This window comes from Peromyscus leucopus, chromosome 16_21 (assembly GCF_004664715.2).
Source record: "Peromyscus leucopus breed LL Stock chromosome 16_21, UCI_PerLeu_2.1, whole genome shotgun sequence".
Lineage (NCBI taxonomy): Eukaryota > Metazoa > Chordata > Mammalia > Rodentia > Cricetidae > Peromyscus > Peromyscus leucopus.
In genome coordinates this window covers 40,793,788-40,819,348 of record NC_051084.1, presented here as the reverse complement: position 1 = coordinate 40,819,348, position 25,561 = coordinate 40,793,788, and the positions used below count along the sequence as shown (strand labels likewise).

The 25,561-nt window shown below is 46.4% G+C and overlaps 1 protein-coding gene across 2 annotated transcripts in view; it reads right to left on the bottom strand.

Annotated features, from left to right (window-relative positions):
* Npas2 (neuronal PAS domain protein 2) overlaps window positions 1-25,561 on the bottom strand; it is a 183,075-nt gene that overhangs the window by 8,029 nt on the left and 149,485 nt on the right. For both annotated transcript variants that reach the window (XM_037199782.1, XM_028865753.2), the window contains exons 15-19: window positions 24,394-24,483; window positions 19,331-19,477; window positions 11,071-11,274; window positions 8,638-8,828; window positions 7,949-8,041 (exon numbers count right to left, since the gene is read on the bottom strand). In XM_037199782.1, the coding sequence (XP_037055677.1) occupies window positions 7,949-8,041; window positions 8,638-8,828; window positions 11,071-11,274; window positions 19,331-19,477; window positions 24,394-24,483 (725 nt within the window). The remainder of the gene's footprint in view (window positions 1-7,948; window positions 8,042-8,637; window positions 8,829-11,070; window positions 11,275-19,330; window positions 19,478-24,393; window positions 24,484-25,561) is intronic.

Sequence of the window (25,561 nt, the reverse complement as noted above, 5' to 3'; positions counted from 1 at the left end):
ACTTACATCAGAATATCTGACCTCCCATGAGGAACTTCAAAGCCAGGAAAGCGCAGGCAAATCTATTTCAAGTCCTGAAACTAAACAACTTTCAACCAACATTCCTAAATTCACTCTGAGTCTATCTTTTTGCATTGATGAATAATTAAGGACATTTCAAGATAACCACCAACTAAGGTAATTCATGACTACCTATTCATGTAGTGGTTTGAATTTGGTTGCTATGAGAAAATACCCTGACAAAAAGCAACTGAGAGGCGAAAGGATTTATTTAGTTGGCAATCCCAGGCTACAGTCCATCACACAAGGGAGGTCACAGTGGCAGGAGCTTGGAGCAGCTTGTCACATCTCATCCATAGTCAAGAGCACAAGGAAATGCACGCATGTGTGTTTAGTTGCATGCTCTCTGTGCCCAACTGGATTTTTCCACGTTCCTGCAGGACTCCCTTTCTTAAGAAGACTCACAGTAGGCTGGGGCTTCTCACATCAATTAATTTAATTAAGACAGTCTCCCACAGATATGCCCACAGGCCAACCCAATGCAGACAATTCCTCATTGAGACAGTTTGCTAAGGTTATTCTAAATTGCATCAAGTTGATAATTAAAGCCAACCATCAACACACCTGAGACAGCACTACAAAGAACACTGAAGGAATATTGTGTGCCCGGGATGAAGAAAGTCTTAATCTCAAAAGCAAATGAAAGAATACATTTTGTGAGATGAGCAGATGATAAGAAATGTTAAGAAGCACTCCATCATATTTGACAAAGAAAATCAGTAGAACTTAATACTAAAGGAAAGAATAAACAACAATCCAACCAATCAGAAACAATTAAAACTCCAGGGATTAGTAAACATCATTCAATAATAACCTTAAATGTAAATGGCCTCAACTCACTACAAATAAAGAGATATGGATTCGCTGACTGGGTTAAGAAAACAGGATCCAGAGTGGTGTTGCTTCCAAGACACATACACCTCTCTAGCCAAGACATGCACAGACCTGAGTGTGGAAGGATGGTAGTTAATCTAGCGAGTGTGTAAAAGGTGGAAACAAGCTGCTGTAGCTATTCTGATAGTGGATGGTCTTCTAACAAAATTAGAAGAAATAAAAAGGCCACTATATATTAACAAAGAGAACAATATATAAGAGGACATAATAATCATAAATATAGGCACCAAATGTTGGGACTCCCAGTTTCATAAAACAAACTCTAATGGACGTTAAAGGAGGTTGGATAAGTCCTCATGTAGTAATAGTGGGTGATGTCGATATTTCACTTTTTTCTTCAGATAGGTCATTTAAACTAAAAACCAATGAAGAAGTTCTATAGTTAAATGACACTATGCAGGCCCATAAAGCCCAAAATGCTATATCATAGACCAAATGGATTTAGTAGAAATCTATGGAATATTTTATCCAACATATGTGGTATTCATATTTGTCTCAGCTGCTTATGGAACCTTCTTCAAAATAGAACATATTCTAGGAATAAAGTAAGTCTTAACAAATAGAAAATAGTTGGGACAATTTCTTGTATTTAAAAGACCACAATGGAATCAAACTAGAAATTAATAGCAATAAAATCTCTAGAAATCACAAATACTTAGAGACTAAATAAAACATTCATGAATGATCAATGGGTTGCTGAAGAGAGGGGAAGGAGAAATTCTAGGATGAAATGAAAATTAAAACACAACTTACCAATCTTTGGGGTACAGGTAAAGTCATTCTAAGAGGACAATTCATAGCTATGAGTGATAACATTAAAAACCCAGAGATTTCAAATAAATGGCACCTCAATGTCTTAGAAAAACAAGAATAAGCCAAACCCCAAAACAGTAGGTGGCAAGAGGTAATCAAGATTAGAACAGAGCCGGGCGTTGGTGGCGCACGCCTTTAATCCCAGCACTTGAGAGGCAGAGCCAGGCGGATCTCTGTGAGTTCGAGGCCAGCCTGGGCTACCAAGTGAGCTCCAGGAAAGGCGCAAAGCTACACAGAGAAACCCTGTCTCGAAAAACCAAAAAAAAAAAAAAAAAAAGATTAGAACAGAACTTTATGAAATGGAAACTAAGAGAACATAGAATCGATCAAATATAATGCTGGCTCTTTGAAATGATAAATAAGATTGACAGAGAGAGAGAGAGAGAGACTCAAACTAATCAAGTTGGAGATGAAAAAGAGATGTTGAAATAGATTTCAATTAAATCTAGAGGATCATAGGGAATACTTGGAAGTACAGACAAACAGCCATGAAAAAATCTAGAAGAAATGGATGGATTCCTACAAGCATATGACCTACCAAAATGAAATCAAGCATATATAAACAATATAGACAGATCTGCAGCAGTCGACAAGACTGAAAGAGTAATTAAAAGTATCCCAACAAAGAAAATCCCAGAACCAGGTCAATTGCCCTGATGAATACAGATCATATAGTCTCAATAAAATTCTTGTGAATTTAACTCAAGAACACATTAAGAAGATCAAATCCCATGACCAAGAGTAGTTCAACATATACAAATCAATAAATATAATATAACACATAAGTATACTTCAGGACAAAAATCACAGGATCTTTGTAATAGATGCAGAAAAGACCTTTGAGAAAGTACAGTATTCCTTCATGAATGAAAGTTCTTCATGAAGAAATTAGAAATTGAAGGCTCATAGCACAATTTAATAAAGGGTCTATATGGAAAGCCTACAGCCAACATTACTCTATATAGGGAAGAATGGAAAGGATTCCTCCCCCAATCAGGAATGAGACAAGGGTTACCATTCTCATCACTCTAACTAATCATGTGTTTGAAGTCTTGCTAGAAAAATAAGAAAGAAATAAAAGAGATACAAATAGGAAACGATGAAGTCTAATTGTCTCTATGTGTGGATCACATGGCCATGTATTTAAAGACTCTAAAGCTTCTTCCAGAAAACTCTTAGACATGAGAAATAATTTCAACAAAGCAGTAGACACAAAATTAACTTACAAAAAAATGAGCAACTTTTCTATATACCAATAATGCATTTGCCAAAAAAATCAGAAAATAATCTCATCATAATAGCTTTAAAATGCCCAGATTAAAAAATCTTAAATCATTAAAAATGACTAGTGATAAACCTAAGCAAGGGAGTGAGAGACATCTACAATAGAAACTTGAAGACACTGAAAAAAGAAATCGAACAAGGCACTCCAAGGTAGAAAAGGCTTGTGGGGACACTGGAGAAGTGAACACTGTGAAATGGCTCTATTACCAAAACTGATCTATGGATTCAACACAGTTGCCATTAAAAATTCCAGTGTTGTCCTTCTCAGAAAAAGAAAAAAGTCCAAAAATTAATACAAAACACAAAAGACCCCCAAACAGTCAAAGCAACTCCTATCAGAAAGAGCCATCACAAATCCTGATCTCAAACTACACTATAGTGCCATAGTAACAAACTGCTAGTAAAGAAACATGTGGAGCAATAGAATAGAACAGAGGAGACAGATACAAGCCCATACAACTAAGCCAACTAAATCTTCAACAAATGTATCAAAAATATATACACTGGACAAAAGATGGCATTTTCAAAAAATAGTTCTGGAAAAACTAGAGTTTTCACAAGTAGAAGAAAGAACTAGATCCATGTCCTTCACCCTGACCAAAATCAATTCAAAATTGATCAAAGACCACAATTGGCAACACCAGAACCCTGGCTGCTAGATTAAAACATTTCTAGGTACAGGCATAAGCAAGGACTTTCTTAAAGGGACCATAGGACCACAGGAAGCAATTCCAAGATTTGACAAATGGGATTGCATGATTACAAAGAGCTTCTATACAGGAGCTACTTGTGGGGGAGGACATGAGCCAGCAAGAGGGTGGGATCGGAGGACAGGCAAGGGAAGCGGGGCAGATGGATAAGAGCACACATATGTAGGGAAATTTCATAACAAATTCCATTAATTCACATGTTAACTAAAAATCAAGAAAAATAAAAATAGAATTACCAGCCGGGCGGTAGTGGCGCATGCCTTTAATCCCAGCACTCGGGAGGCAGAGCCAGGTGGATCTCTGTGAGTTCGAGGCCAGCCTGGACTACCAAGTGAGTCCCAGGAAAGGCGCAAAGCTACACAGAGAAACTCTGTTTCAAAAAACCAAAAAAAAAAAAAACCCAAAAAAAAAAAAAAAAAATAGAATTACCATATGATCCAGCAATTCTGTTTCTGGTTATATATTCAAAAGAAATAAATGTACACACTTAAATAGATATTTGTATACCTGCGGTGATATTTTGTTTGTGATCTAATAAATAAAGCTTGCCTGAAGATCAGAGGGCGGAGCTAAGCCACCAGTTAATCCTAGAGGCCAGGCAGTGGTAGCCACACCTTTAATGCCAGCACTTGGGAGGAGGAAGCAGGTCGATCAGGAGTTTAAGGCCACCCTGGGCTACACAAGATTGATACAGTCTAAAAGAGGAACAGAGTCAGGCAGTGGTGGTGGTGCACGCCTTTGATCCCTGCCCTTGGGATCCCACACCTTTAATCCCAGCACTAGGGAGGTGGAGACAGGAAGTGATATGGCTGGACAGAGAGAGGAATATAAGTTGGGAGGTGACAGGAACTCTCGCTCTTTCAGTGTGAGGATTCCTAGAGGTAAGAAGAGAAGATGGGAGTGGGGGTTGGGTTGGGGAGGGGGGAGGAGGAAGGACAGGGGAATCCGTGGCTGATATGTAAAATTAAATTATAAAATTAAAAAAATGATTATAAAAAAAGAGAAATCTTTCTAGTGGCTGGCTGCTCTGCTTCTCTGATCTTTCAGCTTTCACCCTGATATCTGACTCTGGGTTTTTATTATTAAGACCAATTAGAATTCATGCTATATATGCCCATAGAAATATTATTATTCAACCAGGTGGTGGTGGTGGCGGCGGCGGCGGCGGCGGCGGCGGCGGCGGCGGCGGCAGCAGCAGCAGCAGCAGCAGCAGCAGCAGCGGCGCAGGCCTTTAATCCCAGTACTCCAGAGGCAGAGCCAGGTGGATCTCTGTGAGTTCGAGGCCAGCCTGGGCTGCCAAGTGAGTTCCAGGAAAGGCGCAAAGCTACACAGAGAAACTCTGTCTCGAAAAACCAATATATATATTATTCACAATAATAGCTAGAAGGCAGAATGGTGCCACGTCCACTGACTGATGAAAATACCTGTATACACAGCACCTTAGTACTGACACAGGCTAGGACAGGAAAGAAACCTGAAAACATTATGCTAAGTGAAATTTGTCTGCTACCAAAGGGCAAACACTGTACAAGGTCCCCAGATAGTCAAAATCACGGAAAGGCAGGGAGAAGGATGGTGACTGCCAGGGGCTGTGGGGCCAGAGCTATTGTACAGAGATTGAGTCTAGGGAGATGAGAAATTCTGGAAATGGATGGTGGGCATGGCTGTGCAACAGTGCAGCAGCCCTTGATGTCACTGAACTACGTGCTTAAAGGATGATGATGGCAGATGTGACATTACCTGTCAATGGCAAATGGTACATGATGTGTGCTTTATCACAACAACAATAATAACACAAAAAGATGTTGGCGATAATGGTCCATTATCGAGGAACCAGGAATGGCCTTTATGGGAAGGTCTGGAAGGACACGATGATGTTTGAAGACAATACAGGGAATTCCCCTGTGTGTTTGATTTTGCTTTCAAATTTTGTGGGGTTTTTTTTTGTTTGTTTTGTTTTTTTTGAGACAGGGTTTCTTTGTGTAGCTTTGCGCCTTTCCTGGAATTTGCTTTGGAGACCAGGCTGGCCTCGAACTCACAAAGATCCACCTGCTTCTGCCTCCAGAGTGCTGGGATTAAAGGCATGCGCTGCCACCGCCGCCGCCGCCGCCGCCGCCGCCGCCGCCGCCGCCGCCGCCGCCGCCACCACCCGGCTATGTGTTTGATTTTTAAAGAAGTCATTTCTCTGTATGAGGTCATCTGTAACAGGCTTTGGGGTTTCCAGACTTCCCCTGCAGAGACTTCTGTGTGTATATGGGAGGCAGAACTCGACACCCTCTAGAGAACAGAGCTGTTAGGTCATGTCTGGAAGAGACAGTAGGGTAGAAATGATTGGTTTGACCAAAAATGGCAGTTACAGCTGCTGGAGGGGAAAAATGCTCCGGGTTTTGCCTCATTCACAGAAGAATTAAGCATCTCTGGAAAGTGAGGTAACAAACATCTTTCTTTCCACTTACATGGGACATTTCCGAAGAACAAGCAAAACTCAAAACCAAAATCCAAACCCGCCTACCTAATTGAGAACAGAAGCCGTGAATTTTAAAGATGGCTTCCCACAGGATGTATGCCCATGCCTGCTCCCACTCCATGGGCAGAGAGAAGGCGGTCAAGTATTAAGGGGCACAGACTATAGAGAAAGTTATCCATAGGCTAAGGGAGACCCCAGACAGGGCCAACAAGGTTGTCTTGAAGATTCAAAGCCAAGGGAGTTTGTGCTCTGGAGTCAATTGGTCTCTGGCTCTGCCATAGGTAATCCGTGGCCTTCTAGACATCATTCTTTTAAAGCTCAGACTCTCCACTGATTGAAGGGAACAAGGAAAGCGTCCCTAAGCCACAGAATAGGAGGAAAAAACCAAACACCCCTGAGCTTCAGAACTGCTCAGCTATGTTATTATGGGCTGCAGAAGGCAAAGAAGGAATTCTTAGGGACAGTCCTGGGGGCAACTTGAGAGACTTTGCACACCAGACTTCATTAGTTAGCACCATCCTGATAAACTCTGGACTCAAATTCAAACAGTGCTTACACAAGTAAGGGCCATGTGATAGCCTCCTGTCTAAAGGCTGGGCATGGTAGAATACACCTGTAATCCCAACATTCAAAGGCCAAGGCAAGAGAATCCTGTCTTGAAAGAGGACAGAAATAAAAATCTAGAGGCTGTTTTTTTTAAAGCCTACTTTCCAGTAGCATTTAAATGATTTGTCCTATGTCTCCATAGGACATAGGGCACCAGTCTCTACTACTAGTTAAACAGCTGAGCAAATCTGCTCCTCAGTAGTGATAAGCAGGAGAGGGGATGCTCTGGCTTGAGTGTGTTCCCCAAAGCCCATGTGTTAGATGGAAACCCAGTCTTAAACGCTGTATTTATGGTCACTTGAGGTGGGGCCCTTGGAACTAATCAGGGCTGGATGAGGTCATTAGGGTGGTGCCCCCATGAGAACCTTAATGACTTTATAAGAAGAATAAGAGAACTCAGAGCTGACTGGCTTTCTCTCTCCCTGGAACGCTCTTCTCCCATGTTATGACACAGGTCCTCACCAGATGCTGAACAGATGCCAGCACCACCTGCCCAGACTTCCCGTTAGCTAAGACCAGGAGGCGTATAAAACCTTCACAGACTGTCACCCTGCCTGTGATGTTCAGTTAGAACAATAGAAAATGCCCAGAGACAGGAAGGAAGCTCTATCTCCGAGAGGGTGAGGGAGCTCATATGTGTAGCATCTCCTGGTCCTGGGTTACTGTACCAGAAGCAGGAGGCAGGGAAGCTCAGTGTGGTTGTAAAGCAACCACTGAAGCTGGAGAGAGAGCTCAGGAAGGGAAAAGGCTGTTGTTTACTCAGGAGGACAGCTAGGACAAAGCCTTTGAGATCTGTGAATATATATATATATATATTCCAAAGATGGCTGCAACCTGTGAGATGTCATTATTTCCTTCAGTTCTGGTTTGGAGCATGGAGATTGGGTACCAGGTTTTATCTGTTTACATGAGCACTGGTGGAAGGAAAGCTCTGGGAAAGGGCCTCTGAAGGTTATGAGCGCACGTCGTAAAACATCCACAGTGAACCTGACCAGGCCTGTGCAAGCCTGGAGTATCACTGCCAGGAACATCCGGTCCTGGAGCATCCTTTCAAGGAAAAGGAAAGGCCAGGCTGGGACCATGCCATACGGGTGTCTATCCCATTTCAACCTACTTGACTTGCCGTCCAGTCCTGCTGACTTCTGAGGGCTGCCTGGCGTCACAGGACCCGGGCATCATAGGCTGGATGGGCTGGCTCAGCAACAGCCTTGGAGCAGAGTAAGAGGAAAGGGACATTACAGTCAGCACTTGGGATGGCTAGTGTTCAATGCCACCCTGATACGATCTAGAGTCACCTGGGAAGAGAGTCTCCGGGAGAGACTGTCTGTACTATGCTGGCCTTTGGGCATGTCTTGCGGGGAGACTGTCTTAAATGAATTGTCGTGGCCCGCCCACTGTGGGCAGCACCATTCTCTAGGCAGGGCTCTTGAAATGTGTAGGCGTGGAGTCAACAAATCGATGTCTCAAGTTCCTGCCTTGACTTTCCCACAGTCATGGACTGTGACCTGGAATTGTAAGCCGAATAAAACTCCCTTCTCACCCAAGTTCCTTTTGGGTAGAGTATTTTATTACAAAACAGAAGCAAAACTAGAACAGAACCCAAACTGTGGCCCCCGATGGCAGTACTACGAGCCACACAAGGGGTCATGTCCTTGACCTTGAGGACCCCAAGGTCTTCCCTGCTGTCACCTGAGCTGAGACCAACTGGGGAGGGAATCCCTGGAAGGTTGCTGTACAGAAGGGACAGATGAAGGAAAAGCGCGAAGGACCCCCTCCTGTCCTTGCGACGGGGTGGTTTCCTACCTGAGCTGCCGATCATGGCCGAAGTCAGGGCTGGGCTGGCACTGGCTGGCATCCTGAGAGGTGGGAGCAGCTGTGGTGAGGCTCAGGCCTGGCGGGAGCACAGCTGCCGAGCTGCTGAACTGGGGTGGCAGGCTGCTCACCGATCGGCCGCTGGCAGGCAGCAGCTGTGAGCTCCTCATTGGCTTTGGACCCTGGACCGTTATTTTATGAGAGAGAGAAAGCTCAGACTCAGTTCAGACCACCTCTCTAGGAAACCTCCTAGAATTCCCATCTACGGACTCTTGTTTCACCTCTAAGTTAGGACCTACCAACTGCGCAGCGAGGTGTTTTTGTTTTGACTGTCTTCCGCATTGGGTTGTAAGCACCTTGAAGATTCTTAAAATCTCCTGGGTAGTTCCAGGCTCTCAGCAGAATGGAACCATTGAACTGAGATCTCTTTTTTCTCACACATTTTACTTCTTTGCTGTTTCTCTACCTCACTGGGCCTGTGTCTGCCTCAGGACCTTTGCACATGCTGATCCATCTTTGCAAAATGTTCTTCCACTTGATGCTGATACAGCTGACTCTCACCACCCCCCACAGCCTTTGCTGACACACAGTCCTCTCAGGGAGTCCCCTCTTCTGACCATCTATTTAACTCTACAACACATCTCGTGCCCGGCATTCCCAAGCCACCCTCGGACACACTCGGATGTGTGCCCGTTTGTCTCCGTTCTCCCCATTGGAACCGAGGCTTTTCTTTGTCATTCACGGTTCTCTCAGGGCAGGCCATGCAGGGAGCTTTCAATAAATGTCTGATGACTCAATAAGTGAACGAGGGGGTGGTCTGGCCCTGGCTTTCCTTTTCTGCTGTGACACTGACTGGGCATTCCTATGGTGACGACTTAAGGCTTTAGATTTTAGTTTTTATATCTGGTGTCCGTATAAACTCTTCCTCAGATTTTGCTTTTTCAGAATCCCACTGGTCATTCTCACCCACAAATTTTGTGTTTTGTTTTGATGAGCCTTTCAAATAAAAAGGCTGTGTTTTTAGACAAAAGTCATAATTTATATAAGGATGAACTAAGCTCCCTTCTACATGGATTTGTAATTTCAATCTCCAATAAAAGTATCTGAAAAACATCCCATCTGTACTGATCATGATGTGTTCTCATCATCCCTAGATGACAAATATTTCCATAGCTCTGGTGTTATACTGGGCGTTATAAATCATCTGTGGGGCTGGAGAGATGGCTCAGCAATTAAGAGCACTGACTGTTCTTCCAGAGGACCCGGGTTCAATTCTCAGCATTCACAAGGTAGCTCACAACCATCTGTACATCCATGCCCAGGGGATCCTATACCTTCTTGTGGCTTCTGTGGGTACCAGGCATGTAATGCACAGATATACATGCAGGTAAAACAACCATATGCAAAAAATTAAAAAAAACAAACACAAACATCTAGAATGAGTTAAAATATGAAGGGGCCTGGAATGGAGCACAGTGGTACCGTCAGTCCTTCCATGGTGTCTGAGAAGAGCCGAGTCTGATCCCCAGCATCAATAAATAAGTAGATAAGTCCTCTAGGAGGATGCCTGCACATCTCGTGTAAACACTCTACCATTTTATATAAGGGACTCGCGTCTCCTCAAGTTTTGACATCCGTGAGTGATTTCATACCATCCCCTGAGGAGCTGGAGGGAGGGATGCCTCTCCTTACTCATCCCGCACTGCCCACTCTCTGGCCCAGTTCCCGGATTCTCTACTGGATGAGGAACACCTTGAGGTCTACACCAGCCCTCTTTCATCGCGGCTCCCCAGGGGACACGACACTCACTAGAGCCCTAGGGGCCTGTGGATGTGGAGGCTTCAGGAGAGGCAACGATCTGCCATCTATGCCGTCATTTCCCCGGAAGGAGGGGCGCCGGACTTGACTCCACTCCAGCGTCATTTACCACTGGTGACCTGGTCACACTGTGAGATCTCTGGCAGTTTGTATTGAGTGGCAATGGCTTCAAGGGAAGGGTTTTGGAGGTGGTCCTGGGGCGAGGGACAGTGAACAGAAGGAGCTATTGATATGGCAGTGATGACAGAGGACAGGGGTGTAGGGGCATAAAGCCCAGGTACAAAGCACAGAAAGACAATACAGCTCAGACCTTCAAAATGGCTTTACAATAATAATAATAATAATAATAATAATAATAATAATAAACTATGACTGTACTCTTCCCCTGGTCCAGAGAAAGGTGTACAGGTTACAGCTCAGACCTTCAAAATGGCTTTATAATAATAATTAAATAAAAAAAACCCCTACGACTGTACTCTTCCCCTGGTCCAGAGAAAGGAGTACACAGGTTTCCAGAACCCGGCAGCTGCAGGAATCGAGAACGTCTTAGCTGCAAGAGTGTGTCTACCCGAGTGGTAAGGGCAGCTGTGGAAGGGGGCATGGTACCTGGGTGGATATCGCATTCGAGTCTCTGAGCAGGTGCGGGTTTGTGACTTGGGTCGACGTGATCTGCCCCGGCGGCAGCGGCGTGTCAGCCCCGAGCTGGGGCTGAGTCGCTGCAGCAGCAGGCCTTTGCTGCAGCTGCTGCTGAGCCGCTGGTCGCTGGGCACTGCCGAAGCTCAGGGACACAGCTGGCTGCTGCAGGAACATCTGGGAACAGAAGAGAAATGGCCTGTGAAGTAAGGGCCACATGGGGTTCACCCATGGCCACCTTCATTGTCTTCTTTGTCCTGGGGAGGAGAGAAAAATGGCCTGGGATCCTTGACACACCTAAAAAACGATGCCCCAACTCAGCGGCAGGCAGCGTGTACCTATGATGCTGCCGGCATGGGCCAACACACTAGAGTGTCTGGGTCAGAGAGACATTGTCCCTGCCTTCCTGAGAGTCACAGTTAAGTGACTGCGATCTGACAGGGCCAAAGAGGCCTGCATCTAGGTTTTCTGTGCACAAACAAACATACTTTGGAGGTCCAAGTTGGTGTGTCCCATGAGAAGGGAGAGGCATCTTAGGAACAGAATGGTCCATAGACTAATGGTGGGAGAGGGCATGGTATGGCCCATGTTATACTCAGAGTAGGGTGGAGTCCTATGCTCAACCTTAAATCCTATGCCCAGTGACCAGGGTTTGCACCTGCAGTGCTCTGGGGAACTTTCAACTCAGGGCTGAAAGGAGAGAGGCAGCCCTGCTTCCGGGCAGCGGGTGACCCAGTCTTCCAGGCAGGACAGAGGAGCAGAGGTTGGCGTGTCACCGGGTCCATGTGCTTTCAAGTTACCCTTGTTTTATAATCATGCTTTGTGACATAAGGTGCCTTAGGACATTTAAGGCCATGGTACATTGCTAGTTTAAGAAAATGAGGATTGCCGGGCGGTGGTGGCGCACGCCTTTAATCCCAGCACTCGGGAGGCAGAGGCAGGCGGATCTCTGTGAGTTCGAGGCCAGCCTGGGCTACCAAGTGAGTTCCAGGAAAGGCGCAAAGCTACACAGAGAAACCCTGTCTCGAAAAACAAAAACAAACAAACAAACAAAAAAAAAAAAAAAAGAAAATGAGGATTCATGAAGATTCTAGTTCTGTTTGTACCGTACCAAGTCAATCCTCATTGTCTGAGTTTTCCCATCTCCAGATTCATCCAATCTCAGATCAAAACTGTTCAGGAAAGGATTGCATCTGCACTGAACCAAGTGTAGATTTTTTTTTGTCATTATTTCCTAAACAATATATTACAATAAGCACTCACAGAGCACTTATGTTGTTGGAGGTGTATGAACAATCTAGAGATGATTCAGAGCAGGGGTGTCCAACCTTTTAGCCTATCTGGATCACATGGGACAAAAACAAGTTGTCTTGGGCCACAAAGGCGTCTAATGAGTGGCTTGTTATTTTGTGTGACGGGGGGACAGGATGTCATCATCTACAGAGATTAAGAACCATACAATCAAGTTACAAAAACCAAACATTCGAAATGTTTTAAGCGGGCTTATGACTTGGTGCTGACTTTGAGGACTCACAGCTGCGGGCTGTGGGTTGGACACTCTTGGTTTAAAGAACACCGGAGGACATGGGTCTGTTTTGTGCAATGCCATGCTGTGTTACAAAGAGTCTTGAGTTCCCATGGATTTTAGTATCTCTGGAGATTCTGGAATCAGTCCCCTTGGGCACTGCAGGGCAACTGAATTTCATTTCAAACAGCCGTATAAGTGCTTAGACAGGTCCTTTTTCTTAGGTTTTTAAGTTTTCTGTATTGAGTACATGGGATGTCTGAAAGCTTCGGATATTTGAAATATTACATCGGTATTGGCTCTGGTAGTTAAGGGGGATTATTTAGTTTGTTCAACTTATAAACTAATTGGACATAGGTTAAAGAAAAAAACCCATTAAGTTAAAGCCATGCTGTTTTAAGACCCAATTAGAATTACAAGAAAAAAAAATACAATCTATAAATTGAGCCTAAATGTTGAAGAAAAAAAACTTTAATAGTCTCAATAGTCATTTAACCAAAAGCATGTAAGTATTTCTTTTAGCCCAAACTCTTGGGCATTGAGAGTACACACTGACAATCTCCGTCATGACTCCTGATGTACGCATCCCATTCCAAGTCCTTAGCTGTGCAGTCTTTAGGGAGGGGGCACTCTTCCCTGCAGCATATGGTGGATTGAGCTGCGGTTTCTGAACCAGAGCAGCACAAACATATCCATCTCAGAGCAGCAGGCTCACATTCACTGAGTGCCACAGGGGATCTGGAGAGGCAGGGGTGGACCTGCATCCTGCAGCTGCGGGGAGGGGCCACTCAAAGGCCGGCTCTCCCAGTATTGCATTCACTGAGGAAGCTGAGCCTGATGAAGTCTGTGAGCCTGAGGGCAGCAGGTGGTTGTGCTGGCAGGTTCAGATCACACACCCTTTGCATTTCACCAACAAACATAGCTCATCCCGACCCAGAAGCCTGCAGTTATGAAATGAAGGGTCTTGGATACTTTAGAGGCTAAATGGAATTTGGGTTTTTTTTTTTAAATGTATTTTTTTTTTATTTATTTTTTCTTTTCGAGACAGGGTTTCTCTGTGTAGCTTTGCGCCTTTCCTGGAGCTCACTTGGTAGCCCAGGCTGGCCTCGAACTCACAGAGATCCGCCTGCCTCTGCCTCCCGAGTGCTGGGATTAACGGCGTGTGCCACCACCGCCCGGCGTATTTTATTATTTTTAATCATGTGTATGTGTCTCTGTGTGGAAGTTTGCATGTGAATTCAGGTGTCCATGGAGGGTGGGAGAAGTTGTCAGATCCCCTCAAGTTGTAGTTACAGGTGATTGTGATTATTTGACACAGGCGCTGGGAATTGAACTTGGATCCTCTGGAAGAGCAGCACGTGCCTTAACTGCTGAGCCATCTCTCCAGTCCCCCGCCCCTTTTTTTCTTTCGTTTTTTTGAGACAGGGTTTCTCCGTGTAGTTTTGGTGCCTGTCCTGGATCTCGCTCTGTAGATCTCGAACTCACAGAGGTCCGCCTGGCTCTGCCTCCCGAGTGCTGGGATTAAAGGCGTGCGCCACCACTGCCTGGTGCCCCCACTCCTTTTATTTGAGACAGAGTCTTACTATGTAGCACCAGCTGGAAATGGTTATGTAGACCAGGCTAGTCTTGAACTCACAGAGATCCGCCTACTTCTACCTCCCAAATGCTGGGATTGCAGGTGTGTGGCACCAAGCCTAGCAAGAAGAATTTCTGGGTACCCATCGATTCAGTACCCACACACTCAAGCATTAGTGTTTTACACAGTTCCAGCTATCCCTTAGCATAAGCTTTGTGAATAGCACATGGGATGAATTGTATCTCATAGCTTCAGCAAAAACCTCATGCTCACGTTCAATTACTGTATCCCTTTTGGTAGAATATGGTTTGCTTGCTGATCAAGGGTCAAATTAATGCAAGGTTTATTGTGGCAGGCATTATATATACCTTAAAGACATCATACTTGAACTCCAAATGAAGTCCCCCCCCCCACTGAGAATGATCTTGGGCAATATTCATAACTTTTTTTCAATGATTTGGCTTCCTCATTCATACAATATTCACTGTACCTAGTTAGGGTTACTATTGCTGTGAGAAAACACCATGACCAAAAGCAAGCCTCAGTTTCCCTGAATAACCTTTAATCCTGGGCCTTCAACTGCTACTGAGGCTGCGCCTTCACCAAGGGCCTCCTTTGCTCTCACATGTGCCATGTCTCAGCTGCTCACCATGATCCCTTTATGACTTCAAAACCAGTACCATCTGGGTGACTCCTACACTACCAAGTTCAGCTGCCAGCACAAGGTCCAACCTTTGCCGCCTCTGGAATGCAGCTTCGGTGTGCGGACTCTGAGGACACACTTCCCAGATTTCACCTCAGTGACACTGGTCTCTTCTTAATCACCGCTGACTTCTCAGCTCCAGCTGAGCAGCATCCATTGTCCCAGCAGAGCAAAGGTTTCACTTTGGTGGTTCTGGTCTCTCGCTCACCACAGCCCATTCCTCAGCTCCAGCTGACCAGACACCGCAGATTCTTCACACAAATGGCCTGGCAGAGTCTTTGCTTCGCTCTGAAACTTCACAAGCCAGGTCTCCATCCTCTGCATTTCTCTCCACCGTCTTATCTTCCAAGCTCCCACAGGACAGCTCACCAAGCTTTGAGTACTCAATGACTTTTCTAACCCGAAGTTCCAAAGTCCTTCCGTATTCCTCCCAAAAACACATGGCCAGGTCTGCCACAGCAATACTCCGCTGTCCTGGTACCAACTTCTGTCTTAGATAGGGTTACTCTTGCTGTGCTGAAACACCATGATCAAAAGCAAGCTGGGGAGGAAAGGGTCTATATAGCTCATGCTTCCTCATCTCTGTCCATCATTGAAGGAAGTCAGCATAGGAACTCACATGCAGGGCAGGAACCTGGAGGCAGGAGCTGATGCGGGAGGCCATGGAGGGGTGCTGCTTACTGGCTTGCTCTCATGGCTTGCTCAGCCTGCTTCCTTATAGAGCCCAGGACCACCAGCCCAGGGGTGGCCTCCAACTACAGTGGGCTGGGCCCTCCCCCATCAATCACTCATTAAAAAAGGCTGGCCTACAGCTGGATCTTAATGGAGGCATTCTCTCAGTTGGGGTTCCTTCCTTTCAGATGTCTTTAGCTTCTTGTGTCAAGTTGATATAAAAGTAGCCAGCACAGAGACATTGACGGCACATACCTCATAAAGGATTAATGAAGTCAGTGCATATTAAGTACTTGAGATGCAGTAAATGTTGAATGAATGCTAGATGATAACAATAGCCTTCAAATGAAAGAAAGAGATCTCTGCTCCTTTGACTGGCCATATAGAGATCTGGTAAAGGAGCGAATGGGAAAATACACAGGCAGATAAGGGAACGAAACTTTTGCTCAGACTGTCTCCACTAGTGTCAGGAAGCTAGCCGTTTAATATGCTCTGCTGGCTCGTCTGTGTATGCTCTCCAAGTTTTAAAAGCCTTGTTCTCTTTGCCTTTCGGCCTTCCCACTGCCCCACCAAGTGAGGTATACGAATTGGGACAGCTAGCTGGTTGGCTGTTTGGTTCGACTGACGGATGTCTCAAGGAACCAATCAAAAAGACCTTGTTATAGTTGTCACTGATGCAGGTGTCCTTTAAGGCATTCATTTGAATAACCAGCAGAGGGTGCCCACGCTCCAATGGAAAAAAAAAATAATAAAAACTTAAAAAATAAAAAGCAAGAGGCCTCTTTCTCCTGACTGGAGGGAGTACCAGGGTCTCTCAGCACAGCTTGGCTGCTGTGTGTCCTTCACAACCACCTGGGAGCAAACATCAAGCGTCTCAGAGGACTTCCTCAGAACCAAACTTGAGAAGAATTCACACTTAAGTTCTGAGCCAATGGAATGAGTTCACAGAACTGCAGTAAACAACCCCAGCTGGGTGGGGGTCCTGCTTTGCATCTGGGCACAGACATCCATGCCTCTCTTTTTATCAACTGAGGGAGACCAGCTCCTTTCCCCAACCGCCCCCCCCCCCCCCCCCGGTACTCTTGAGCAGGGAGAAATGAGAAATTCGTAGTTAAAAATATAGAGGAGAGAGACAGTTAGAAACATAGGATAGCCTCGGGAGGGCCTGGGTCAAAACCCACCAGCCCCTTCTGTCTCTACTAAAGTGCTTTTAAAGAAATGTCAAGGGGTGGAACAAAAGACCCCCCACCCCCCACGCACAGCCAAGTGCAGACCATCCCAGACACCTGCTGACCATGCACATGGTCAAGCCATCCCCTAATGCAGCCCTGCTGTGTAAAGCAAGCTCAGATCTCACTAGAAAACCTTTGTGAGCTCCCACAATCAACAACCGAGAAGAATTTCATGGATTTCTCAAAAAGGGTTCTGGGGTCAGTTTTATAGAAAATGTGGGGGGGGGGGGGAAAGTTCCCCAAACCAAGTAAGAAAAGTATGTTAGAACAAATAGGCCACACTTACATGTAATTCTTCCACTAGTCATACCTGCCTAATTTTACAAACTATTGTTATTATTACAGGACATTCAGAAGTAATTAATACAGAAACAGTACAAAAAAAAATTCTGTATGATACGGCATCATCACCAGGCTTCAGCAATTGTCAATGTGTTATATCATTCTTTCTGTCTTCCCTCTCTGGTGGTACATAGGGTGGAGATGGGGGAGGCTATAGTAATTTTCACTTGCTTATTTTTTTTTTTTTCAGTTGAATTAGTTTTTTTAAAAGCAGAGATCACATTTTGGTAGGAGTTTTAGGAGGTATTTAAGTCTGGCAAAAAACAAGAGGCCAGGCTGTTGGAGGAGATGTTCTCTGGTTTGATTATCTGTGGATTTCCATGTCCTTCTGGAAAATTCCACTGTGAAGATAAGACAGAGGAATGAACACAGAGAAGGCTTGCAGCAGAGGGTTTAGCTTCTCCTGGGAGGGCTTGGCATCCATCCACAGGGGAGGTGTCCACTGGAGGGCTTGACTTCTATAAGGAAGATACACACTAGAGTTCCTTTTTTTCCCCCACAGGGAGGCATCCACTGGAGGTCGTGGATTCAGCAAGGGAGGTTTGTGTAGGTGTAGGTGTGTGTGTGTGTGTGTGTGTGTGTGTGTGTGTGTGTGTGTGTGTGTATCTTAGCTTCCACAAGGGAGGTGTGCACAGGAGAGCTTGGTTTCCACAGGGAGGTGAGCACTGGCAAGCTTGTTTTTCATAGGGGGGGTGTGCACACTGAAGGACATAGCCACAGAGAGGCATGAACTTTAGGACCTGGTATCTACAAGGTTGGAGGGTACTAGAACACTTGATTTCTACCGGGAAGGCACACACTGGAGGGCTGGGTTTCCATGGCTCCTTGTGGAACTCAGGTACGTATGTGTTTTGGCATACATATATGCTTTGGGTGGGTTCACAAAATGTACCCCCAATGGGGAAATATCACATTCTTTACAACCGGGAGCAAAAGCGATAGCTTTGTTGCCTGTTCTTTTAAAAAATCTCGCTCTAATGTGGCAGAGGCAGGAAGCAGAAAGCTCCAGGCGCTCCGGAGGATGTTCATACGCCTACCTTGCCTTTTAGCACTTTCTGCTTCAATTCCCCCACCCCTTTCTGTTAGTATAAAAATTCCATTAAAGTAATTGAAGTGAGACAAGTTCAAGGCTACCAACCATGTTATGGATCTGCGAGAGAGAGAGAAAAAAATAATAATGCGCTTGGGGAAGAATGGGGAACAAGTGGCATTTTATGAATGTGACAGTTCGATGATCATGCATTTAATTTCAGGTGACTGCTACAGTGTCGACCCATGTCCATGCAGGGAAGCCACTGCAGCAGAGGAAGAGGCAGAAGGACCTCAGTATAGCTTGCTGAGGAACGCTTATAAGAATACAAAAGGGGGAGCTGGGGATTTAGCTCAGTGGTAGAGTGCTTGCCTAGCAAGCGCAAGGCCCTGGGTTCGATCCTCAGCTCAAAAAAAAAAAAAAAGAGGAATACAAAAGGGATGCCTGGGCTTCAGCACAGCTAAGTCTTAGATTGTCCCATCTTGTAAGAGTGCTATGCAGGGGCAGGAAGGACAGGATCAGCATGTGTCACCAAGGTCCCCTGCACCTCCCGGCAGAGGTGCTAAGTACTTAGGGAAGCAGAATGGCTGGAGGTTCTGTGGCCCTCCGATGAAACCACACTGTCGTATGTAAGTCTTGCCATGCACTGGCTTCTCGGCACCCAACATGGTGTGTCCATCACAGGTGCTATTGGACGCTCAGGGGAGGCGGTGTGGCAGGGATGGGTTGGCAGCGGCGACAATCCTGTGGCCATTTTCCTAAGCTGTCTTTTCTGCCCCCCCTCCTGTCTTGCCTAAGTAGCTGCAGATGCTTAAGGCTCTCAAGACAGACTCAAGGTTGGCTACAGTGACTTCTGCAGTTAAAGGCCGGGCCCAGGTGATGCACTCATAAAGTTAAACAGTCCTGAACTAAGATATGCAACCCTCCTCAGGGTGGGAGAATCCATGTAACTTGTCCTTGAGATAGATCCGAGATATATATATATATATATCCCTGACAAAAACCCCAAACCCCAAACAAACAAATGACTCTTGAAAGGATTCCAAGAAATGCATCTGGGTTTATGGTATATACCACCGCTGTCAGACTATGTAGTATCCCCCCACTGACTGATTCTAAGGAGAGCGGAGGCCACCCTGCGCAGGCGCATCACCTGGACGTTGGAGTCCTGGACCAGGCAGAGCTGTTCCTGGATCTTGTGCAGCTCTTCCTGCTGCCACCGGATGTTGGCCTGCAGGATCCGTGTCCTCTGCTCCAGCTGGTCCTTAATGGTCTGGAACATGCTGAATTGTGCCGAAAACTTCAAAAGGAAGTTAAAAAACAAGCAATCAGATCAAAGGGCTATTTCATCCCGAGACCACCCTTGCCACCGTTCTGATCAGTCCTACAGATTTCTCTTTTCTATCCCTCAGCCATGTTCTCAGTATCTCTGAAAAAAACAAAACACAACACTGCTCAGCTCTGAAGGAAGCAGGGCCTAGAACAAAGGCGGGGTGTCCCAAGGGTCTCTAGCCAACCTTCTTTGTGCTAATGATGACAGCAAGCTCCTCTGTCATCCTAAATTTGATCCTGCTGGGCCTGGATCCATAGAGGCCTTCTCCCCATTTCCCATGTCTGCCTCACACGTCCATGCAGGAGAGAACTATGGGGAGGGACCAAGTGGCCATCTAATGTTCACCTCAAGGATGACGTTGGCTGAGGGGGCTCCATAACATAAACCATTAGTTCTGCTTTGCCTGAACAGCTTGCTTTTGGCCTCTGCATCCCTTCCTGAAACTGAGATTGGCTTTAGAAAATTCTCTGCCCTCTTACACGTCACCTCCTTTGATAAGGGCTCTTTCCTTACGGGAAATCAAGAGAGATGTAGGGGTGGCCTTCCTTGGGTGCACAGTCCCTGCTCTGGCTTGCCTTCTTTCTCTTTTACTTCCCTCCCCTCCTCTCCCCTCCCCTCCTCTCCCCTCCCCTCCCCTCCCCCCTTCCCCTCCTCCCTTTGCCTTTCTTTTTGGGACAGGGTCTTGCTATGCAGCCCAGGCTGTCCTGAACTCATGGCAATCCTCCTGTCCCGATCTCCTGAGTGTTGAGATTATAAGTGGATGCCACCACACCCAGTTTGATGCCCAGGTTTTGAGGCAAATTTGCTAGGCTTACAGTTTCCCTTTCTCTCTCTCTGCCTCCTCTTTCTCCTCCTATCTTCCCTTCCTTCCTCTCTACCGCCATCTTTCCTTCCATTTCTCTCTCTCTCTCTCTCTCTCTCTCTCTCTCCCTCCCCCCCCCCCCCCACCTCTCTCTCTCTCTCTCTCTCTCTCTCTTCCTCTCTCTCTCTATCTCCCTCCCTCCCTCCCTTCCTCCCTCACTCCCTCCCTCCTCATCTTCTCTTTTTCTTTCTTCTTTGGCTTCCTCTTCATTTCCTCAACCTCTACCCCGATATCTTCCTGCTCTGTTTCTTGCCCACTGTCTTTTGAAATTGTCCACCAAATCTGCCCTTTCTCTCCTCTGCCCTTTGACCTCCCCTACATGTCAAAGGAATGAGGGGGTGAAGTTGGGAATGCAGGTAGAGTCTACTAGAAGATGCAGGGACTCACCCCTCTGGGGCAGCACAATAGAAAGCCCAGGCCGGGAGTGTGGCTCAGTGGGAGGGGCCTAGCAAAGGCAAGGTCCTGGGCTCACTCCCCAGCACTGGCCAAAAAGATTCTGGAAATCCAAAGAGATTCTGGAAGAATGACAGTGGCTGGTGCCACTGTTTGCAGAAAGTCACACACATCAGCCATCCCCAGGCAAGCAGACACGGGAGCACCTCACTTCTTGGCCGCAAACTTCTTTTCTTCACCATAAACTTATGCCATGCTTATTAGGGGTCAGAGAGCTACATGAGTGTGGGGACAAACGGGACCGGAGGATCTGAGTCTCAGAGGCGAGGGGAAGCTAAGAGGCCTTATCAGCAAGCTCCTCTCTCCCCTCCAGTCCCACCTCAGTGAGAGGGGCTTTGATATCAGACTTCATCAAACAATAGGCTCCTGGGCTACATGGGAGCTTAATCATGGCTGCTCTGGGCTACCTTCCCCCACATCAACCTCTGCCACAATGTAACCCATCAAAGCAGGCAGCTGGGTTTTGACAGAACATTCCACTGAGGAAATAACAAAACTACACTGGGTATTCAATTAAAAAAAAAACAAGACATAAAGCTTCTGTGGTGGGTTCTCTATGGTCTGGAAAATGTCAGGGCCTCATGGGAAACTCCAGAAGAGCTAGCAGTAGGGGGGTTCTGATTGGGCATGGCAGGGGAGTACAGGAGCCAGTTCTCGTTCTCTCTCTCTCTCTCTCTCTCTCTCTCTCTCTCTCTCTCTCTCTCTCTCTCTCTCAGTATGTGTGCTACTGGAATTCAAGGCCTTGCACACGCTAGGTAGGTGTTCAATCACTGAGTTACCTTCCCAGCCCCGACAGTGTCCCTTTTTGATAATGGAATCTACTCTAACTTATGAGTATGAAGGAAAAGAGGCTTTTGGTAAAATTACCAGTTACTCAGACAACTACATTTCAAGATTTGGATTTTACACCCCACCCTCGCCACAGGACAATACAATGATAGAACGTAGGCACGTAACTGAAGGGAAGCCACAGAATCTCATCCTTTCTCACCCGCAGTAGCTCTGAGGAGGACTTGAAAAGTCAGGGGAGTTGGCTAGTGCGGATCCACCAACCTTGGATGCAAAGCATTTTGAATGCGTCTGTACCGAACGTGCACAGACATCTGCAGGCACACCTCTTCACCACTGTTCTACAACACTATAGACAACAGCTATTTGCAGGACACTGGCATTGGATTAAACACTCATCGCCAGAGGGACCTGCAGGATATGAGAGGGTGTGAGCAGGCTCTGTGGAAACACCGGGACCTGAGCATTTGTCAGGCGAGGTCTTGGAACCAGTTGGTCTCATTTATATGTGAATGTCGTAAAGAATACAGCAGTTGGGGCCCAAGAGATGGCTCAACATTAGGAGAACTTGTTGCTCTAGCAGAGGACCCTAGTTCAGTCCCCAGAACCTAATAGTACTCTCAATCATCTCTAATTTCGCCTCCAGGGAAACTGATATGCTCTCGTCTCCGTGGGCACTTGCATGCACATGGTATGCACACACACACACACACACACACACACACACACACACACACTAAATCTTAAAACAAATGCAGTTGTTATCATGTATAGAGCATTTCACAGACCAGGAACAGTTACTATTACATAGATTTCAAGAAATGAAAAATTAGAACTCCCAAAGGGCCATCTACCATTAGGTATTATAAAAATACATTTTTTTTTTTTAGATGCAAGGCCCAGAAGTGAGAGGAATTCTCATTTCTTGTGCCTTTGGATTGAAACAAATCACTAATTTCATACCAAAATGTATCTCAAGAACCCGAAAAGGAAAGACACTATTCTGCTTTTTTTTTCCTCCGATGAGGATAAAGATGGACTATTTTAATTAGGAGACTCTGGCTGAACAGCTTTGATATCACGGCTCAAGTCAGACGCTAGCAAGAAGCATATGCTAACACACGTCTTTCTTATTCCAGGAAAGCATCCGAGGCCACTTCTACGAGGGCATATGTTCCACAATGTTCCCATCAGCCATCTCAGCTCTGTACAGAGCGAGACAGCCAAACTCTGAGAAGCTGAGGTGTCGGTGAACGGCCATCTGGGACCCAGGTACAATTTGAGGCTAGAGACTGGGGCAATGCCAAGTGCCCATAAAGGAGCTGAAGTCAGAGCTCTGGGCTTCACAGTGGGAATCTAAGCAAATCTGTGCAATACTCCCCATGACCACAGATTGGATGGCCCTATGCTTGGGCTCTTGCCCTGTGCCAGGCCAGTGGGGCATTACATAGCTCTCCTCTAAAATGCAAACTTGGGTCTCTCTTTTCTATGGTCACCCGCTTAATTGTCTACCAATCTCCTAGCCACTTTTCAAAGCCAACTCAAAGGACGTCTCCTCCAGGAAGCCACCCTAGACATGCTGTGGGAAGTTCTGTATGTTAAATGTGTTGTTCTGATTGGTTAATAAATAAAACACTGACTGGCCAGCAGCCAGGCAGGAAGTATAGGTGGAACAAGCAGAGAGGAGAATTCTGGGAAGTGGAAGCCTGAGGCAGAGAGACGCTGCCAGCCGCCACCATGACAAGCAACATGTGAAGATGCCAGTAAGCCACGAGCCACGTGGCAAGGTATAGATGAATAGAAATGGGTTAATTTAAGATAGGAGAACTAGATAACAAGAAGCCTGCCACGGCCATACAGTTTGTAAGCAATGTAAGTCTCTGTGTGTTTACTTGGTTGGGTCTGAGCAGCTGCGGGACTGGCGGGTGAGAGAGATTTGTCCTGACCGTGGGCTAGGCAGGACCAGGAAAGCTCTAGCTACATAGACAGACTGTTTTTGACTGGCCCCGTGAAGCATTTGCAGTAGGGTGGTTTCTCTGGTTGTCTGACCACTTCTCCCTTGGCTCTACAAGCTAAGAGTGAGGACAGTGTTACAAGCAAGCATCCTTGCCTCCCTCATGCCTTGCTCATGGACGGACCTAAGCAAGAACTCACCGAGTGTTATGAAACAAGGAAGGAATCGCTCAGCAGAGCTGTAAGGCACATCCTTAGAAAAGAAACGTGGGGCTGAAGAGATGGCTCAGAGGTTAAGAGCACTGGCTGCTCTTCCAGAGGTCCTGAGTTCAATTCCCAGCACCCACATGGTGGCTCACAACCATCTGTAATGAGATCTGGCACCCTCTTCTGTATACATAATAAATAAATAAATCTTTAAAAAAAAAAAGAAAAGAAAAGAAACGTGATATTTATCATAATGGGTTAATAGCTTCTAGAGCCTTCCAGAGTCTTCTGTGATGTTTTGTCTAGTTCAGACCTTTCCTAAAATTTGGAGCTATATATAATGAAAAGAATGCAGACAAACAGCAGAGTGACAGACAAAGATGACTATGAAGATGAAAACCAGGCACCGGGGGGAAAGAACAGGAAGTGTGGAGAAAACATGGAGAGACAGTCGAGGACCGCTGTGACGGGAAGGCCATTGCTAGACACGTCTCACGGGGACTTTGGGGTGAAGCCCCCCACTCCAGGCCTTAGTTGATACTTGAGTGTGCGGTACGCAGCAGTGTGGAAACATTCACCAACGCAGAAGACGTCCCTCTGTCCCCGGTCTCCGACTCACCTGCGTCATGGGAGCAGGTGGGCTCGGCAAGATGGTCGGAGGCAGGAGCTGTTTTGCGAGGTCACAGGATGATGGTGAAGGCAGGGGAGCCTGGTGAGAGAAAGGGGTTTGGTTAAAGGACCATTTCTGAGCTCCCCCGGGGGACTCGGCTCTCCGCTGGTTGCGTTTTCCAGCTGCAGGTCCTCGGATGTAGACTTATATAGGAAGTTAAGGCTGCTGCTTCCTGGTTGCTCTGGTTCCTGTGCAGGACACACAGTTAAGAGTGACAGACGTGGCTCCGGAGCCAGTTTTGGCTGCGGTGAGAGCACGTGATTCCCACCACTCTGTGTGTTAGGCGAGGCCGCGGCTGCCCGCCTGCACTTGGCAGCTCCACTCCATGTTCCCTGGGCTGCCCTGTGCTAGACAGACTCCATCCTTGAGGACGAGGCTACTCCTGTCCCCGGTGGATTTCTTCTCAGGATGTCATCCAAGGAGTCATTCCCTGATCACTTGGGAAACAACCATGGAGAAATAAGAGATACGAATGCTTTTAGGAGATAAGAGAGAAGACACTTCTGAATTTATCCTCAAGCATGCCTAGTCCCTAGGGACTATAAGAAGCAGTTGGCACAGAAAGGACATCACTCAGGACAGCAACGGGAGGGAGTGGCAGCAGGAAGGTGTGATGTGAGTGAGACATCCCAGGTGCGAGTTCACCCGCCAGATGCTCACTTGGCCTCTAGCTGTGTCCGCTGCACAGCTGGGGGAAGACAGAAGCACACTGGGCCACCATCCATGACGAAATATGGTCTCTTGATGACTTTGCATACAGGCCAGCACTCTATGGTGTTATGGAGAGGCTTGGCATATATCAGCACCATAAGCCTGCCCCCGGGTCTTCTTGCACACAGCCACCATGTAGAATGAGATTCAAACAGGTGGGCCCCCAGAGGCTCAGGAGACGTGCCCTCGTGATTGAAGCACCGAGTTCTATTCTTAAAATCACTTGAGTTTTGTATTCTGCAAGTACATATCCACGCTCGTTTTGCAATAAAGATAATCTAAAATTAGTTGCTAAGTAAATACCATGGCTTCACGCCCCCCTGCCTGCAACACCCTCCCTCCCTGCCCATCGTCCCTGTCCCCTCAATCCCTAAGTAAAACCGAGTCCCTGGAGAGACTCTGTGTG